The sequence below is a fragment of the Python bivittatus genome, unplaced genomic scaffold (assembly GCF_059951505.1).
Source record: "Python bivittatus isolate LINGU-HERP-01145 unplaced genomic scaffold, Pbiv_v1 ctg000700_np1212, whole genome shotgun sequence".
In the NCBI taxonomy this organism is placed as follows: domain Eukaryota; kingdom Metazoa; phylum Chordata; class Lepidosauria; order Squamata; family Pythonidae; genus Python; species Python bivittatus.
Window position 1 is genome coordinate 5,701,426 of NW_028277098.1, and position 19,485 is coordinate 5,720,910.

The following is a 19,485-nucleotide window of genomic DNA, read 5'->3' on the forward strand; positions in this document are numbered from 1 at the left end:
ATTTAATAGGGCTTGTTTCTGAGTAAATATGAATTGGCTGGCATAATGCAATTATGTGTTGTACGAATTTCAGTATGGGTCAATTACGTACAATGATCCCAGCATCTTCAAGGTAGAGTAAAATACAGTCCTACCTTTCAGATCTGCATAATTTTCAGATAATACAGCTGTCCTTTTCAACAAGAGTGCCTCACCTTTGCTACCTCTTGCCCTGTATTCTCCACTAATTTCTTCTCTGATGAGGCTTCATCCCATGAGCCTTCTGGGGACGGAGGGGCATCTTCTGCCATGGATATTGTGGAACTCTCAGAAATGGTCCGGGTCCGCACATTAAAAGCGGTCTGATATCAGAGAGAAAACATTAGCATAAAGTAACCAGAAGAGAGCAGATCCATAGAGATAACTAAACAAGATAGTATTGTTGGTAGCCTAATTCCACAGTTGGTTTATCATCCTATTTGTAAAACTGAGGCTAAGTCAAAATCTTTCCTTACCTAAGTTAATAGAACAGAAAATCCAGTGAGACAAATCAACATTGTTCCTATTCCTATAACAAATCAACATTGTTAAAGATGGAAGGTCGAAGATAGTGACTTTCTCAAGGCCAACAAGAAGTCCATGGCAGAAAATAGCCCTGGTGCTCAAATTTCACACATCCAGTTTCATCACAGAACTGCTGCTTTTTGTAATGCATGAGTCACTAGTGGGATACAAGAAAGTGGGATACAAATTACAAATGATTTCCCTAGCGTTCTATTGGATTCCAAGGTTCTTACTTCAGTGGCCCCAGTTTCAAAAAGCAGATGTGAACCAAGAGAGGTGGCACATATCATAAGAGCCCTGCTGGGTCAGACCAAAAGCTTATCAAGGTTGCCCACCTGGATGGCATTGAAACAAGAGTTAGTCTAGGATTACTGTGGCTGCCAAAAAGAAGAAAAAAATCTTAGATCTGATTCCTGGATCCTGCCACTATCATGCATCCTTCTCCTCCTCCTCTCACCTGATGTTCTGGAATGTGCTTCTTCGGATCACCAGGGAAGTGGCCCTGCCCACAAGATTCTACAGTCTCCCCTGCAGACCAAACCAAATTTGAGAGCATTATTCAAGACTAGGCTTCCATAAATAATGGAACAGTATTCACAGTCCACCCTCATACCCTGTAACGGCCTCTGGGCATCTAAAAGATCTGGCTTCTGACAAAGAATCAGTGCTATATATGGGTCTAGGCAGGCAAAAGCAGGTAATAAACATGTTCATGTCCAAATCTTCCTCGTTCCAATTTTATTGGGAAAAATAAACCATGTTTTCTGTTATACACGATTACAGCCCCTCCATTATTTTCCAGAGAATGTTGAACAATGCTAATTGATCCTCATGTGTCACAGTGTTGGATATGGTTTTGTTACAGTGGCTGAAAGAGTAAAATAAACTCTCTGACAGATTCACAAGGCAATTTGGAGCTTAGTCCAGTATTGCGACAGTATCACTGTTTAGTGAAGCTTAGGAAACAAATTTCAAACACACACACACACACACACACACACAGAGAGAGAGAGAGAGAGAGAGAGAGAGAGAGAAATAAATGCAGGATGGACCCACTCTTCCATTTAGCTCTCCCTGGTTTTCTCTCTGATGAAAAGCAGCCTCTTGAAGACATTTCCTTAAGCAGGAGTGTTGAAGAACTTAGGAAAAGAAAGTCCTCCCTCTTGTGGCAAAAAAAGGCAAGGGTTTTTTTCAACTTATTTCTGTGCTTGTTTTTAGTACCTGGGCTATGAACCCAGGAGCGGAATGAAGGGGATACTTTTCTCCTCCCTCTGTCCTTATCCTAATAAAACTCTGCTCTCTGAACTCTCATATTTGCATAGGTCTCTGTTTGGAGGCATCCTGTGAAAGAAAAATAGGATTTTGGACCAGGGTCAGGGGAAAAAATGCATACATTTCACAGGCAGGACTTAAGCTGGGTCCTCATTTACATATCAACAAAAGTATCAAATAGTGTGATTAATGTCACATCTACTTTAGCCCTCAGTCTAATGTGCTTTTAGAAAGTAGGCAAACAAAAAAGTTCTCATTGTTCCTTAGCCACTATTTGGTAGACCCTTAGAATCCAATCTGACCTGATTTCCCTATATAATTTGTTTCTCCTAAAAGCAATCACAAATGTCAACTGTAGATCAAGACAAATGGTGCTGGGAAGAGAAGGTATATGGACTGGGACTATGGCACAGAGGAATTATCAACGTGCATGCCTAGTTATAACTCTAAACCAACTAGAGGATCTCCACAGCTTTTAGGAGAAAATTACATGGAAAGAGCCTATCATCAATCTCAGAGATAATATCTAACTTGGCCCAGAGTGGCATTTAGTTCCAAGCATGCACACACAGGAATAGTTTGGAAATTGACAGAACTGTTGCAGTACCATCTTTGGAGGTAATGAAAAGGCTACTAAACAAGCATTATAGCACAGAGCAGAAGATACGGGAGCCAAAATAAGATCGTTTTTGACAACATTAGGGGTTTTTTATTATTATTATTATTGCTATTATGTAGTGTGATTTCAGGGGACAAAAACAATGGGTTAGTATTCACAGGATTATGGAACACTCTCAGGCTTTCATTGATTTAGAGTATTTCACAGTGTTTTACTGTAAATCAGTTGAGTAGAAAAAGACCAACTAAAGTGGAATGGAGTCACATGGGCAGGTGGATCTCTGCTCTGCATTTCGTTTATTTTCCCTTCTCTGGAGGGTTTTTCATCACATCATTTTCTGCCTGCTGTTACACAGTCTTCAAAATCACCCATCAAAACATCTCAGCCTTCTCTCTCAAACAATCCACATTTTTCCTAATGTCCAGAGGATTAGCAAATGGAAGGAATTTAACATCAAGATAAGGATCGCCTTCTTGCCTCCTGCCATTCAAGGCTTTAAAAATAAATCATTTAACACATAAACACAACTTGGCATTATCAACATTATTTGTGAAATCTGAAAGAAACAATCAGTTATCGGAGCTGAGTTGTAAAGGCAGAGTCTCACTTAGCTAATTGAATTAGTTTTAGATCACTACCTTCAGCAGAGGTAGAATGTGATGTTCTACCAAATGTACTTAAACCTGAGATTCTACTCAGAATTCTTTGGTTGTTTTATGTTCTACCTCTTGAATGAACAATTATTCCTCTTCTTTGGTGTCTTCTTTAAGTAGTCTATAATCCACTACTAAACACATATATACTATCTTTTTCTAGATGAAATATATTTCTTTCCTTCAATAATTTCTTACATTTAGTGATCACTTTCACTCTCCACCCCCAACTGTCTTTCCACTCCACTAGAGGAGAATGAGATGCAATAGGAAGAAGCAGTAATGGTGGCCCTGTTGTTCTTTAAATTAAAGTCAACTGACAGAACATCACGGATAACTGCTGCAGCAGCACCCATCTTTACCTGGTGGCTGATTCAGATGTGAGGAAAGATTACTTGAAAGACTTTCTGAAGACAAAATGAAACCTTGGTCATTTCCTGCTAAATAAGTCTCTAAAGTAGCATCTGTCTTGTCTGAAGAATGTCCATCTCCAGGATACATGTGCAGCTGCTGATCCACATCTGGTTGGTGCTGAGTTGAATTAACAGGTGGCAGGTGGCCAGAAGGATGGTGCTCTAGATTCTCCTGGCACACTTGAGCTTGTGCAAACTCAAAATGAGGAGCCAAACCTGATAATACAAGTGTGAATATTAGTATTATTCCCAACTGATAGAACAGGAAAAGAAGCAAGGAACTAATGCTCTTATTAAGGCAAAAAAAGTGACACCCTAAATGGTTAATTTAAAAGAAGATTGGCTCATGGTTCAAATGTAAAAACTTGTAACTATAACTACTGAAAGGTTTAAATTACGTGAAAACATGCATAAGATCAGGCTGCAAGTAGGATTCTCTCTTCCGCCAATAATTCTCAGGTATGGTGCCTTGAATGCAAAACCGATGGATGTATTAAAAAAGCAAAGAGCTCTCTTAAAGGACTTGTAAAATGCAGAAAAGAGGGAGAGCAGAATTAGATTCCAAAAAGCAGGTTAGCTCTTTTTAAAAGCAATTTTCAGCAACCTTCTTTACACTCCCATGCATTAGGCTACAATTCTTATCATTCCCACCAACATGGCCAATAGCTACTGTTTTTAGAAGGCTCTAGAGGGATCATAGTACAGCTACAGTTAGGAGAAAAATACAGTGTCTTGTGAATTTCATTACGTTTCCTTCCATCTCTCAATAAAAACATTACGGCTCACTGATTCAATAAGATACATTCCTAGGCAAATAAGTATGCACTTACAACTGAAGACTTTCAATCTAATCGCCTTTTCCAAGTGGCACGTACACCTGAAACCAACTCAGTTCTCAAATGCTTCAAATCAAACTTGAAAGAGTTTAGTTTGGTTTAATCTGATGCATTTTAGAATACACCTTTCAGGTACACTTGCCACAATTCGTTCTTCCATTCTTTTACCTGATATTGATCCATTGCCTCTGACAGCCTCTGGCTGGGTAGATGGAGTGTTGGGAAGCTCTCTTTCCTCCTTTAGATGTGAGAGAAGACACACCCGTTACATAAAATCCAAATTCTGATGGTGCAAGCTCTGGGGCACCAGGTAGGAAAGTACAAAACAGCTTCCCCCAGTTTGAACAAGTCAGAATAACATATCGATCTATCTGTTTATTTATTTACTTATTCGTTTCAGGTATACGGCTGCCTACTTGCCAAGCAACTCCGGGTGGCTAACACAGGTTAAAAACATTAAATACAAAGAAAAATGATAAGCAATAAAACATCAGCAAATAAAACATACTGCACCAAAGACCAGACATACAACATTAATCATTTCAATTTCCTAATTTCTGAGGTAATGAACAGAGCTCTAAATAGCACCTGGGGATTATTTTACCCCATACATGGTTGCTATTCCTAGCTACATGAAGTAATCTCTATAATGTATTGGCTTTTGAATCAAGTCATGGGTTTCGTGTTTGAAAACAAGGAACGTGAATCTGATGATAAAGGTTGAATGTTGACATCTTTTGGTATTATTCAGATTCTGAATTTGGGGCTGTTGGCAAACTTATCTAGTTTGACCAGGTTTTTGGAAACTTCTGAAAATAAAAGGACTGCTGCTTCTTGAAATTAATCTGTTCCTCCTGACTTCATACACCACCCACTGCCTCTGGAGTAAGGCAGTTTATAAACCTTATAAATGAAATCAATCAATCAATCAAGACACATGACACTGTTTCCTGCAACGCTTATTCTGATCTTCCATTTTGATCATCTAATTTGATGCACATTTGAGATCCTGGGTGGCACTCTAATAAAATAGCACACCATGATGATTATCAAAGTGGAATTGTAGACAGTTTTTGTGTTTGCATACAATGCATAGATTTTGTTGGGAAATGCAGGCTTATTTATAAGACTGGAACTGGCATGGAGAGCTGTTGACTCACAATTAGTTGTGTTCTGCTATACTATATATAAAAAGGATCTTCGTGTGTGTTAGCCCTATAAGGTAGACCAAACTAAGAAACCAATGCCATACAAGTCAGGACTACTTTTATTGTATAGTGTATATGCAGTATAGTACAGTACAGTACATATAGTAATTGAATCTTGCAAGTCTAAATGTGCTTTAATTTTTTCAATTTATTTAATAAATTGAATGTATTTCTCCCCTCCCTCACTTTATCTCTGTATGAATTAAGGAGGGTCTTGTCTGAGACATTTACTCAAATTAGTTTCTTGGAATGGGCTCGAGCTATGCTTGTCTGATTGTTGCCTTGGTAGAGGCTCTTCCTCCTCTCCTTTAAGGCCATCCCCTCTTCCCTCTACACTCGGTTAGAAATTCATTTTGCAGTTTGGACCACTTTTTTTCTTCCCAATCAGTTTATAGATGGTGATGGCAGCTCTATGATGTGAAAAAGTTATATTTCTCCAAACAATTCAAAACACTGCATGCATACATGCATACCTACCTACCTACGTTCTTTATTATAATCAGTGATCCAGACACATTGACATATAAAAGAATATAAAAACAATTCTCAATTTCTTCTGAAAGTTTCAGTAAATCTGGATCACAAGTTTTAGCAGATGCCAAGATAAAGTATCTGCCCCTGTATATTCAATATGAGGGTTATAATCATCTAGAGGACAAGGCTCTCACTGTTACCTAAGCCAATTTAAATATTTGCAATTTATCAGGGAAATCCAATGCCTTCTAGTCTGTCTATAGGTCTAATGATTCCATACAACCATGAAAAAATACTTTCAATTTGGGCATAACGTGTTTCTGGATCTGTTAATGTTTTAGAGGAGGCTATTGGTTCAGCTCTCCTTTAAGTTCTTGAAAACTCTTCCTCCTATTCCATAATTGCTACTGTTGGGCATTGTAATAACAAGATGTTGGTTGAGATTACAGAATACCAATGCCAGGGCTTCAGTTAAGAGTTGCTTGACACTTCTGAAAGCTTCATCTTGCATCTGTCAAATGTTATATTTTGAGCAGTTCATTTAAAGTTAATTTGGTAAACTCATCAGTCAGAAATCTTTCAAGATACTGCACCATGCCCCAAATCTCCCTACCTCAGTTAAGGATAGTGGAGGAGTTTATTCTTAAAATAGCTTCCACTTTGGATTTGGGCTCATTTCATATTCATTTATGCAATGTCCCAGATATGTAAGCTCTTTCAAGCATCAGAGGTATTTATGTTTGTTCTATTTGAAAAGTGCAGCTTTTACAGGTCCTAGAACTTTAGGAAGCCTCAGTCAAGTCCATTGTCAGTTAGGCTTTAGATTAAGATGCCATCCCTAAAAATCAAAATATCCTTCAGGTGCTATAGAAATACAGGTAATCCCAGTTTAAGAATGAGTTCCATTCCCAACATCTGTCCTTAAGTCGAATTTGTATGTAAGCCGGAACAGTATTATTGTATAATACTGTATAAGTGGTATTGTGTAATGAACTTGAACCACTGTGAATTTAACTCGAATCATTGTGTATTTAACTTGGATTCTGCTACAATAGGCTCCGTTCTTAATTATGGGTTGTCCTTCAACCGGGCATTCTTAACCCGGGGACTACCTATACAGATGTTTTCCTAACAACCCAAGACACCTAAAAATTCCCCATGGTGGTCTTTTAAAGAAAATTCTGCCAAATGATATAATTTAGCCTAAGCTGGGCCTAATCTGCTGGCAACATCAACCAAGGAGGACAGATCCAAGTTTTTGCAAACCATGGAAGAATGTTGTTTCAACTGAGCAGAATATGCTTCTTTCTTTTCATGACTTTGTACACTTTTTTGAGCTCTACGTATATGCAAACTCTGCCAGTCTCCTTGGAGTGCACTAGTTTGTCACAATCATTTAAGTCACTCCACACTGGACCATCTTTTCCAATTCTGCTTTTATTTTGGCAGTAATGAGATTGATATCATTCTGGCTATATGAACTGCCTAGGGAAGAGCTCTTTCTTTAAGCTGTAGTTTATTGGAGAAATCTTTATGGTTTCTTTTTCCTTGCAAGCCTCTATGTTGTTTTTCCTCATAAGCTTACTATGCCTATTTCAACAGATGCTTCTTTGCCCATTTACATTTTCTGCCTCTGTGCTGAGTACTAACTATAAAATACTCCTAGGCAGCCTAATTTCAGCCAGAGATGTTGTAGTCAGTTGGAGACAATGCACACTCTAGAAGCTTTTTTAGACAACTTCTGAAAACCTATTTTCATTAGCTCTTATGTAAGCTTTAAACACACTGCACAGCTGTTGGTCTCCAAGGCACTTCTCATGATTTGGCAGAATCATCAAGCTTGCAACTGGTTCTAAAAAAAAAAAAAAAAATCCTCATTGGTGTCAGTAGGTTTTGCAACTACTCTCACCTCTAGAATGCAGCTGTGACCTCTTCATTTATATTTCTAGCATTCAGCAATTTTAGCATGACATCCTGGCCCCTGCGCATGTCCCTTCTCTCAGCAAGCACTTCTAAAGCCCTTCAGTTAAACTACCACAGATTGTTGTGATCGTGGAATAAAGTTTCTCTAACTGGACTTTCTGCCTGTTTTCCTTCTATAACAGGAGTGGGCAACTTCCATCAGTTTTAGGGATGCATCAAGCCTTGTGACACACTGCAAAAGTGATCTGTTCCAGGACTGATTCTGAAAGTTTGGGAGGAAGGAATTTAAGGGGTGAACCCTCCAGAATCATTTTTAAATCTCCCCACAATTCCCTTTTCAAGCCCCTTTATTAAAAAAAAAGAAAGACGAATAGTTTGGCCCCAGGTTTGGGAGCCAGAAAAAGTTGCTGGCAGGTTATATGAGGTACCCAGGCAAAACGTTTGCACCCATCCTCTGTAGGTTTGTTTGGATGGCCGTGCCTTTTAGCAACCTCCCACCACTCTCTTTATAAGAATCTTTCTTTGGAACAGCCCCAAGTTTCTTCAATTTGCACAGCCCTTATTAAGATTAAAGCAGTTCCATTGACAGCCTTGAAAACTGTGTGAGCTGCCCAGAGTCACGTATGTGAAATGGGCAGCTGTATAGATTGAACAAATAAATAAATAAAAAATAAAGTCTTGTTTACAACACCTAAAACTAACTAGTCTCAGCCAGGTAGTTTCACTTCTGCTGTCTTCAAACTTATCCATTTTCTTATGCAGCCATCTTAAATACACCTCAACAGCACCAAGATTCTTGGTTTGTCAATATCAATGAGTGGTATAAATACCAGGAAGGCACAGTAACCAGTTGTCTTGGGTCCTCAGGCACAGGAGGCCTGTCAGCTCCACCTTGGCACCCTGCCTTGCTCTACCCCTTTAAGAAACCTGATTGTGTAGGATAGAATTCTCATGTCTAGGCTGCAAAAATCCAAACAACCACTAGAGAGCAACAAAGAATTTGAGTTTTCAATATCGCTTTGCTGCCATGTCTAGTGCAGTTTGGATTTTTGCAGCCCAAACATGATGGCCCAAGCACAGACTCCATCTGGAGCCATGCCAGAAGAGCAGCACAGAGGAATCAGTGAATTGTGGGGCTGGAAGGGGTCACAGGGATCATCTAGTCCAATCCTCTGCAATGTGCAGGAAAACCAATTAAAATGCCCATAAGAGATGGCTGTCCAGCCTCTTCTTAAAATCCACCAGAGATGGAAAACTTTCACCTTTATAAGGAGACCCTTCCACTATCCTACATATCTTACCACCAGGAAGCTTTCCTTTATATTTACATGAAATTTAGGGAGGGAGGGAGGGAGGGAGGGAGAGGGGAAGTCCAAGAAGTGCTAGCATTGCTACTACTCCTATTACCTCCTCCTTCATGGCCACCCCTGAGCCTTGGAGGCTCTATCAATGTTAGCTGCTCTCTTTCTTTTCTCACCTTTCCCTTTCTTCCTGATGGTGATGAAACAAGGGGAGAGAAAACAGGCAAATCTAGGCAACAAATAGACATGGCAACAAAGAGATACAGAAACTTTATCTCTAGTATTTGCCTGGATTTTGCAGCCCCAATGAGAGATTTGTCTTTGGATCCAGAAAGCTATACCTATACCCCTGGTAAAAGCAAGCTGTCTCGTGGATCCAGTTTCTTTTGGGCACCCAACGTTCATCAAATTTTCTCAAGAGAAACTAACTGCCTTCCTAGCAGCAACAGAAAAGCTCAAACATTTAAAAATCTGCTCTGTCTGGGGCCCCGTAGTATGAATGACAGAGGACATCTAGTTTTCCTCTTCTCTTGCATTCTGTTTGATAGCCATTCTGGAACCTGTTTCCAGGCAGGCCTGTCAAAATCAAATCCACCTGAGGGAGGAAAAACATAGCTATGCTAGGCATGCAAATTGCAGGACTTCACATGAAATCTCCCCAACTCATCTCTGCTTCTGGTTTTTTTGGCGTGGGGTTCTTCCTTACCACAAATATAAAGAATTGGTTCCTCCTTCCCCTATTCACTAATTAGGATCACATTTCACTCCAGAGCTCTGTTGTAGTGAAAATAAAAAATAACATGGGTACATGCCTGTAATGATATATGGGAAAGACCTTGGGAGATGGATGAAGAGACGCTGCCTAGGGAATGGTCAGATAAAAGACAGCATAGCCCGCAGTTGCAGAGTGGGGGGAGCAAGAGGCTCAGAAGGGACCCTCCCTAGGTTCTTGGGCTGTCAAGATGACAACGGGAGAATTGTACTTTCAGACTTGTAAGATTCTCTTAATGTAGTTTTACAATAAAGTAGAATTAGTTTATCTGGTCATGTTTCCTGTCTGGTCTACCTGGTAAGGCTGACAATGCCAGTTTGAACCACTACCAAAATACCTGATTCCTGTTGGAGAAGCTTAAAGATAGTTAGACTTCACACCAGACAGGGTGAAAAATCTCAGCTCATCAGACATCTAACCTCATATTCAGGAGCAGGAAATTATTTACAGAAATTTCAGAGACACAATGTGGCTAGATAAACTGTTTTATTTTAGTCAAGTTAGAACACAGAAATCAAGACTGGTTTGCCTGTGTTTCTGTGTATCGACTATATGTCTGTTCCAGGGTTTAAATTCTAGTCTTTTCCTCCTGTCTTTTTAAGTCAGTGGAAATTTGGTCATCCTCTTCCTAGCCTTGAGAATGAAGGACACTTGTTCAATGTTTACTTAATGGTTCTGACTGGCCTGAGAATCAGTAGTTCCTACCTCATCAGCTTCAGTCCTTACAAAGACTGAAAAAAAGTCAGTCCTTTGAGTTGGGTCATAAATGAACCATGAATGCCATGAAGTTTTCTTGGCAACAATACAAAAGCAATTTGCCAGTTTGACTGTAGTTTCTAACCTACAGTCCTGGGATTTTTCTCGCTGCCTCCCATCGAAGTATTAATCAGGTCTGGTCCTACTTAGGTTTTTTTGAAATCAGCCAGTCAGCTAGGTACTGTGCTGTGGGGATTCAATTAAAACAATACCTAAATTCCACAAGCCTAAAGTCTGCCCACTCCAGCATACTAAAGTCCAACCCAGCTTAAAACCCAGTTTATTTCAATGACAAATAAACAGAAAACAGAAAACCTATAAAGAAAACACAATGGCTGCACCAGTCCAGATATTTGGCAGACCCAGATCTTAACTTTCATCCCTGTCTTTAAAAAAAATAAGAATACTTTCACTGATCATCAAATAGGAAACATACAAATAATCAAATCCAATAATACGTTGATATCGCATCATTCAATTCAATCTGAGTGGCCAGAACCACAAAATCACAGATCAATCCATCTGCAAGAGCACATTATCCCATAATTCTTACCTCCCATTGTTGATACCGGGCTCTAAGTTCAATGAGCCAATCTGGTTCCAAATCCATCTCATATTCTGCCTTCTCCAGGAGCCGTGGGTCAGAGAACTTCAATCGTTCTGCCAGCTGTTCCATTGGAAAGAAGAGAGAAGAATTTGTCACCAAGCAAGTAGAAGCTTTTTAAATCATGTGGCAAAGGTTTTTTTTTTTTTAAGGAAGCAAATAAATTGTGGGAAGAAGAGACTCTAGCAACAGTCTTTCACTCTATAGACCTTGCATTGCCTTTAGGAGAACTGTTCTTCTGATAATATAAAACCAAGAGTTAAATATTAAAACTTGAAATAATCACACACACACATGCTCAATCACATTATACAAAGAGATGCACTTATGGAGGATCCACAAAAACTGGACATTTCTAGACACTTTGTTTCCTTTTTTTTCCTTTCCTTTCCTTTCCTTTTTTTTCCTTTCTTTTTTTTCTTTTTTTTTGCTCATCAAAGGCATGGGGTGGAGAAAGTAGAAAATGGAAGGAGAGAAGGCTTTCCTGACTCCTATATACCAGGACACCCATCTGATTGCATCACTACCATACTGATTTTCTTTGACTTTTGTTTTAAAAAAGAGAGGAAATGTTATGTGGTGGGAGGCAGGTCTGAAAAAATGGCTATTGCATAGCTGACCCTGTCAACCCAGATCATGTGCTGCTGATGCAAGAACGTGAGACAATTGACTGGGAGAGCAGATATCTGCATCTGCCACGTAGCACACACATAGCCTCTGAGCCGATCTTAATACTTTCTTACAGTTGCAACCTGGCTTATTTTCTAACAGATCATCATGATTGCTTGTGTGAGTTACCATTTTTGGAAAATACTAAATTTAACCATCCAGAAAACAGAACTGGAAGATGACCTCAAGCCAGGGATTACATTTTTAAGAGGCTGAGACTGCAACGTCACATTATACAGGTGGGCAGGGCTGGGTTTGGAGGGATCTTTGAGGGTCTTATGGATATGCAGTTTAAGGCTTAAATTTCTGTTTTCATCTGTTTTGCATTAACACAACAGGAAACTGTGCCTTTAGTTTCCAGTGAGCATGGTCAAAGGGGACTCTATGGACATACAAAAGGGACTCAGGGATTACAAGTTGCCCTCTCTGCCCCTAAAAAATTTGTCTAAAAAAGAAATTAATGTGTCATAAGTAATGCCAGCTCATTTTGCTTTTAGTATCATCTAAAATTAATATCAAGCTTTGCTAATAAAAACGAATACTGTTCTCTCCTTCTGCTTTCTGCTTTGCAAGGAGTCGTATGTTCTAATTAGTGATGGAAACAGATCTTAATAACTGGCATCTTTTATATTTCCAAAGAGTGCTCAGCCATGTTGCTTTGTCACAGTATGCCTTAATATGTATCTTTGGCACAAATTAATTTAAATTGCCTGAAAAGAGCTTCCTGGGTTCTCAGCTTAATAAGGCTGCATATTGAAGATGAATCTCCCACCATCTCCATTACTACTCTTAAAAACATCTTTCTCTTTTGTCCTGTTTTTTGAGTTTAATATCTCACCAGGGTAAAAAACAGATCGCTGCTTTCTCCTTTTTAAATGGTTCTGAGATATTATGCTACTGTTTGGATTTTTTTTTTTTCTAACGTTTGGATTTTTTCACACTGGTGCCTGAAGTTTTTGTCACCACAGCAGCCTTTGCATTGGTCTCACCCTCATCTGAGATCTGTTTGCTTTAGGATTTTGCCTAATGGTTTATTCCCCTTTCAATTTGCCCTGTGTGTTAATTTTTTTTTTTTAAAAAATGAAATAAAAGGAGGAGGGATAAGAACTGATTTAGATAATCTCTTTAGAAAGTCTAAAGGAAGGGGAGAAAAGTTCCCCTTCCTTCCTTCCATGCTGGAGGTGGTGGAGAACTTTCTCCCTCGCTCTGCTTGCTCACAGGGCACGCAGGACGCCCTTCCTTCTCACAGCTACAGTTTTAATTCTGAGGCGGTAAGCAAGTAGCTGTATGGAGAATAAGAGCCTGGGGTGCATGCCACAAGCAGGCACATTGGCATTTTTAGAGTAAACAAAAGAAAGATGGAACAACCTCTCAGCCACTTCCTGCAACCTCTCTTTCTGAGAGGTTTTTTTTTTCTTTTTAGATCTTTTAATCTCTCTGAAAGAGGCATACAAACATTGTCCCTCATTGGGAGAGAGTAAAGACTTTCCCAAACATGGGGCAGAGTTCAGCACAGCATTTTTTTATATCTTGAACAATCCAAAGGAGGAAAATGTGTCATACATAACAGATCTTACAGACATTATGTATAGGAATGAACAAAACGGGCAGGGAGCTGCATTCATATTCCTGCACTTAATATTAATTGTAGTAACGTAGCAAGATATTTTCTCTTATGAAAATGGCTATAAACACAGTTTTTTGTTATGAAGATTAATTAGGTTGGACCATTTGTTTGAATGCTCTAATGTGACAGTTCACTGCACCAAACCCTTCACCCAGTTCTTACAAAAACATATAATGCAATGATTTGTTGTACGCAGGGCAGCACTAGTCCTTTCATGAGGCAGGGTGAGGCCCTTGCCTCAGGAGGCAGTCCGGGCAGGCTGAAAATTGTAGGCTTTCTCCCCAGTTTCTCTCAGAAGAAACTAACAGCCACCAACAGCTCTTGTGCCAGCCATAGACACACCCAACCAAATGGGGCCAATGACCTCCTCTATGGAAGCTTTCCTCAGAATGAGAGCTATTGTGGGGAACCAGGCCAGGTAGTTTCCGACTGTTGTAGGAATACAGCTGGTACAGATCTCTAAAGTAGCCAGGCATTCAAGGGTCTCACACTGAGGAAATTTGCAATATGTTCTCTAAGACAGCTATATGCCACATTTTACTCTGCTACTCTTGCAAATGCTGCCTGTTCATCTGTTCCCCCCACCTCCTGTAAAGATAAAAACAGAGAGAGGAAGGCTTGGACCCAAAGTTCCTTTAGCTCTTGGACAACTTTTGCAATGCAGAAACCAGTCTGATCAATGGAGACTTTTCCCTCCAGATATCATTCTGTCCTTTTCTACACTAGAATACACATCACATTTGGAACCATCACCTCCAAATCTGATTCCTATGAGCAGATTATTCATGCCAGCTGCTCCTCTTGAGAGGTGCATTTCCTGATACATGTCAAAGATGCTTCTCAGACCAAAGGGCCTACAGCCATTCATGTTAATGTGTTAATGTGAAGGAAACACAAATGAAGCAAAACATGATGATCATCAGATGAAACAGTAGACAAAACAGGTTGACTCATAACTATCTGAGATATACAAAATAATTTTCTGTAATTTGTGCTACTATATGGGGAGAGGAGTCATTTCTTTTAAACTGGAATATGAATTGGAATCAATTGTTAGGGGAAGGCAGAGGCTTTGCCCTGGACTGACAAAATCTTATCCATCTCTATTCAAGTGAATAAGCCCCCATTTGTGATTTCAAAAATAATGATTTGGCCATTTTGACATATGTCATGGTAACCTCTAAGACAGATTATTGAAATGGTTTGCCCTTGAAGACTGGGAGAATTTCAGCTGATTCAGAATATAGCAGCTGGTTGTTTGAGCATATTACACTTCTACTAAAGGAGTTTCAAAGAATAAACCTGTAATCACGTACAATTTTCTGGCTTAAGAATTGTGGGCAAAAATCAGGTGTTCATTCAGAGAGGCATCCAAATCAAGTTGCTTTCTTCACTCCTATAATCATAATGGACAATCCAGCAGCTTCCAGCAGGGAGGGATCAAAATAAGGAAGAAGGTAGTTGCAGCATCACGATCAACACCCTTTCTTTACGAGCTTGTACATGCCTACTTAATTCCTCCCTGTGCACATTGCTGGGACTGCCTCATTGTTAGAAAATAAATGGGAGAAGCATTTCAGTCTTCCTGAAATTCCAGGAGCTGAAAGTCATTCCTACTATTTACTTGACATGCTTGACATGGTTTGCGGGGAGGGGGAATACTGTAACTATGTCATGGTGACTCCAAAACAGAGTTCATGTCTAGTTAATTAACCCTGCAGGGTTAGACTCAACCTCAAAGAGATCCAGTTTTGTTTGGTGGTAAACTCACTCATCCTCCCCATTTGTCTGAATTTATTTCAAGATTAATTTCCCCTCTAATGTCCATGACTGAGGCAAAGTTCTAGAGAAGTCCAAGAAAATGGGGCTTCTAGAAGCTACGTCTCTGTGGCCATTCCAATTCCCCTCCCCTCACCACATTGATGGATGGAAAATGATCAGAAATAGGTGGGAATGGGTACATTCTCCCAAACCTGTTCACAGTGTTGCCAACCCCAGCAAAGCCTTTGCAGACATTATTTCCTGCTCTGTTAAAAATTAAAAAATGGGAGGAAGAGGGAAGGAAACAGGAAGAGACAATCTCAGAGCATGGTAGTAAGAAAAAATGTAAATATGGCTGGTGCACAAAAGACCCAGCCATTCTGTACTGTAGGCTCAGTTAGATGTTTGGGAGAGTGGATGCTTTGGTTGTTCATATTGTACAAAATGGGTTGTTGTATTCAGAAAGGAAACTCTATTGTGAACATAGGGACACATTTATAAATTATTCCTGTTGTGCTTTAGCTTAAGAGGACCTGGAAGTGGGTAGTTTGCTTCTGAAAATATTTGTCTCTCTTGTCATAAGAGGCGACATATCATACACAAGAGTCTTACATAAAGGAAAGATCTTGCTTTGCCAATGCAGTAATATTTGAAGTTATTGTTGCTGCTGTAAATAGCAATCAGGGTTCTAATGCTTATGGATTAGGAAAATTTTAATCCTTTACCCTCTATGCCACTATTAAAGATGAAATTCCTCCATTTGCTATTTGGCATTGGAGTGAACTGTCCTTTGGCACCAGGTTTCCAATCTGTACCAATCATAACTGCATGAAAGGGTGATTTTTATTACAACTGTGATTTGGAGGAAAATAATTATAATAACCCTTCTCATATGCTGCAATCCAGTCCTGATTGGAGCCCCAGGAAGCTGCTATACACAATGCTAAGTACACATTTAATATCTTACACAGTTTATTTTGCATCATGCCCCTCCCTTTAATCTTTCATGTATTAGCCACAGAAATCTGCATTGTGGTTTGACATGCAAGTTGGTTTCTCCCAACTCTTTCCACAACACAAAAACACTAACACAACAGCATTATGAAAGGTATGTGAAATTTCCTGCAATGTAAAATTCCAACACATATTCTAAGTAAATGTAGAATTATAGCTTTAAGAGATAAACCCAATTCTTGTTGGCATCCCTAACCAGAGACCCACCTTGATAACTTGCTCTAGGAGGACAGGATAAATGTTCTGATTCTGGGCAAGAAGTGCCATTCCAGCCCCTTCACAATAATGTAAGGCCTGGGCAGTGAGACCATAGTCCGCCAGGCGAGATGCATAAATCAGTTTATATACCTATGAAAGAGAATTAGGGAGAATATGGGTGCAAGAGAATCACTGGTCTGAGATGGGCGGCTATATGAATGAATGAATGAATGAATGAATGAATGAATGAATGAATGAATGAATGAATGAATGAATGAATGAATACTTATATACTAGAATTATTCTCAGTATTGTAGCCAATCTGTCCTTGTTTGTATGAACACTTGTCTTAAAATACTGGGTTAGCTACTATGGTCAAATGGCAGAGAGAAAGTAGTGACCAAGAAATTCCTGTAAACAATATTATCTTCCTTAATAAGCTTGATGAACAAATCACTGAGCTCATGTACATGAAAGAGTTTCAGTAGTCAAAAATAATATACAAATGTTATTGTATATTGTATATAATATTGTATATTATTCAACTTATTTCTCAATTGAAGATAATTAATTCCAGCTATAAAAATTCCTAAGTACAGACTACAATGCTTTAAAACCAGTTAGTAAATATGTGTAGATACTCCTTGGAGTTGCGTGGCAACGTAGATGGCAATAATGGATTTTTTACATTTATTACCTGGTAACTTACCATGCTATGCATGGGATCACTTAGAAAGTAAATTGCCTACACAACTTGGCTTAGAAAATTTGGCAGAGGTGACTACATAAAGCATACATACCCCAGTGGAACTACCTCAGATTCTCCATGCAAGACTACAGCCTTCAAAATGGCTTTAAATAAGTCTTCATAAAGCAGAGATAGGCAAGCATTTTGCAGCTGCGCTTTTAAAATATATATCTTCTGGCAGTGAGGGCATCACCAGAAGAGGTGGGGCTTGGGGATCCCCTTTGGTATCAGGAGTCAGAAGAAAACTGTTATTTGCTTTCAGTGCTTCTCCCTTTACAGCATCTTACTCCTTTCTCCTTATTGTAAAAAGATGGGATACACTGAACTGCGCTGTATCCCTTCCCCTGACTCTAGCAGAAGCTTTACTAACCTTGAAGTGGTTCAAATGGTTGCCTCCTTCCATTTGCAGATCATGGAAGCTGGCTAAACAAAACAAGAGGCCCTCACCCCAGGAAATATTTTCATTATATACAGGTAGGACTCTGAAAATTTGGCCTTTCTTAATCAGCTTGTTACTACCTGGAATGAAGGGATGAAAGCTTGGGAACACCCCAGCAACCGACAGTATTCAAGGATCTCCGTTCTGTGAATACACTCTGTCCTTGCAAACTGGGAAAACGTCTGGCTGAAAGAAAAAAACAGATCAAGTTTTTTTGATCCTCAATCCAATTTCATCCTTAGCACCCAATTTGTTCTTTCCATCAAATTCTGCCTTCCACAGAAGTTGGAGGATAAAATTAGAGATGCTGGCAGTCTAAATGGTAGGTGATTGTTTAACCAATTTAGAAACTGATGGGCAATTAAGCTTCACTGAAGTATTACCAAAATGTCATTACTGGATATTTTTCAAAATATTAAAGAAAATGGCAAATAATGTCTATTATGCTAAATAAAAGGTAGATCTCATTCTAAAAATGGGAGTCTATCTTTAATGTTTCTTCCCTGATGATTTTATGCACCATAATTAAGACACTTTAAAAGTGCTCATGACAGAAATGTGCTTGCTGTTAGGACTGCTAGCAGTGTTTGATTTTTCTTCTCTATTCCTCTTCATTCAACAACATGGAAGAAATGCATTACTTGAGGTTTTTTTATTATTTTTTTTATTTTATTAAGTCATCCTGGCATTGAAGTAATGAAAGACAATGCAGTATATAAATGCTTCAACTAAATGCAGCATTTTGAGTCGGTGTTAATTGAAAACCTTCCTATCCTTTGTGTCTGCTTCATGAAATGGGGACTAGCCTCCCTTGCGAGAATGCAGCTATCCTGAAATATTAAGAAAGGTAGAAATAACAAAATTTGGAAGACCTCAGTCCCATGATTACCATGAAACAGGGAGAAGGAGGACACTTATTGCGTAATTAACAGCACTTGGTTGTGGTGAGCCGCCGTCTCCCCCCATAGGATTTGCTGCCCACCAGTTCCTGTTAAGCTTCCATTCAGCAAATAGCTACAGCTTCCCAGAGGGATGTATTTATAGACCAACAGTCTCCATGGTTTTGTTCCGAGTGCCTAAGAGTTCATTTATAATATGCACTGGAAAGATAAACTGAGGTTGTTTCTCTCCTCCTAGGTGGAGCTGTTGCTTTTCTTAACTTCTTTCAGGGGAAGTTGTGCTTAAGAACAGGAAAACCTAAGAAAGGGAGAGGTTGCCTTAAATGGAAAAATGGAGGAAAAAGAAATAACAAGCGTTGCCTTCAGATGCTTCATTGTTAACTACAAGAGCAGTAAGCAGAAAATCTGGTTTCACCTAAGACTAGATTTCTAAACACATGTGATTCCACAGGAATTACTTTAAGGAGCTCCCAAGAACTGGTTACGTGCGTTGCTTGAAGATGCCAGGTGTGTTCGGCTTTGTCATACTAATAAGGCACAAACAGCGTAAAGGTGAAATGAATCATTAAACACTTTTCGTTATTATCTGGCCAAAGCACTATTAGTATAAGTGGAACTGTTGGCTCTGTAAATTGGATTTTTAACCTTAACGTTGCCTCTTAAGGTGAATGACTGTATCAGTCACAGTGAGTATGCCTTATCTTACCGGAAGCTACCTTCAATAGGGCACTTTGGTACACTGAAGTTCAGATCTCT

General features: G+C 39.3%; 1 protein-coding gene across 5 annotated transcripts in view; it reads right to left on the minus strand.

Annotated features, from left to right (window-relative positions):
- The window catches only part of SEC16B (SEC16 homolog B, endoplasmic reticulum export factor), a 58,108-nt gene that overhangs the window by 13,097 nt on the left and 25,526 nt on the right, over positions 1–19,485 (minus strand). For all 5 annotated transcript variants that reach the window (XR_015793462.1, XM_025168460.2, XM_088128450.1 and 2 more), the window contains 7 exons: positions 17,911–18,016; positions 16,653–16,793; positions 11,324–11,437; positions 4,505–4,574; positions 3,450–3,716; positions 1,001–1,071; positions 195–341 (listed from right to left, as the gene is read on the minus strand). Coding sequence is in view for 4 of the 5 variants with exons in the window: in XM_025168460.2 (XP_025024228.1) it covers positions 195–341; positions 1,001–1,071; positions 3,450–3,716; positions 4,505–4,574; positions 11,324–11,437; positions 16,653–16,793; positions 17,911–18,016 (916 nt within the window). In the remaining variant the exon portion in view is untranslated. The remainder of the gene's footprint in view (positions 1–194; positions 342–1,000; positions 1,072–3,449; positions 3,717–4,504; positions 4,575–11,323; positions 11,438–16,652; positions 16,794–17,910; positions 18,017–19,485) is intronic.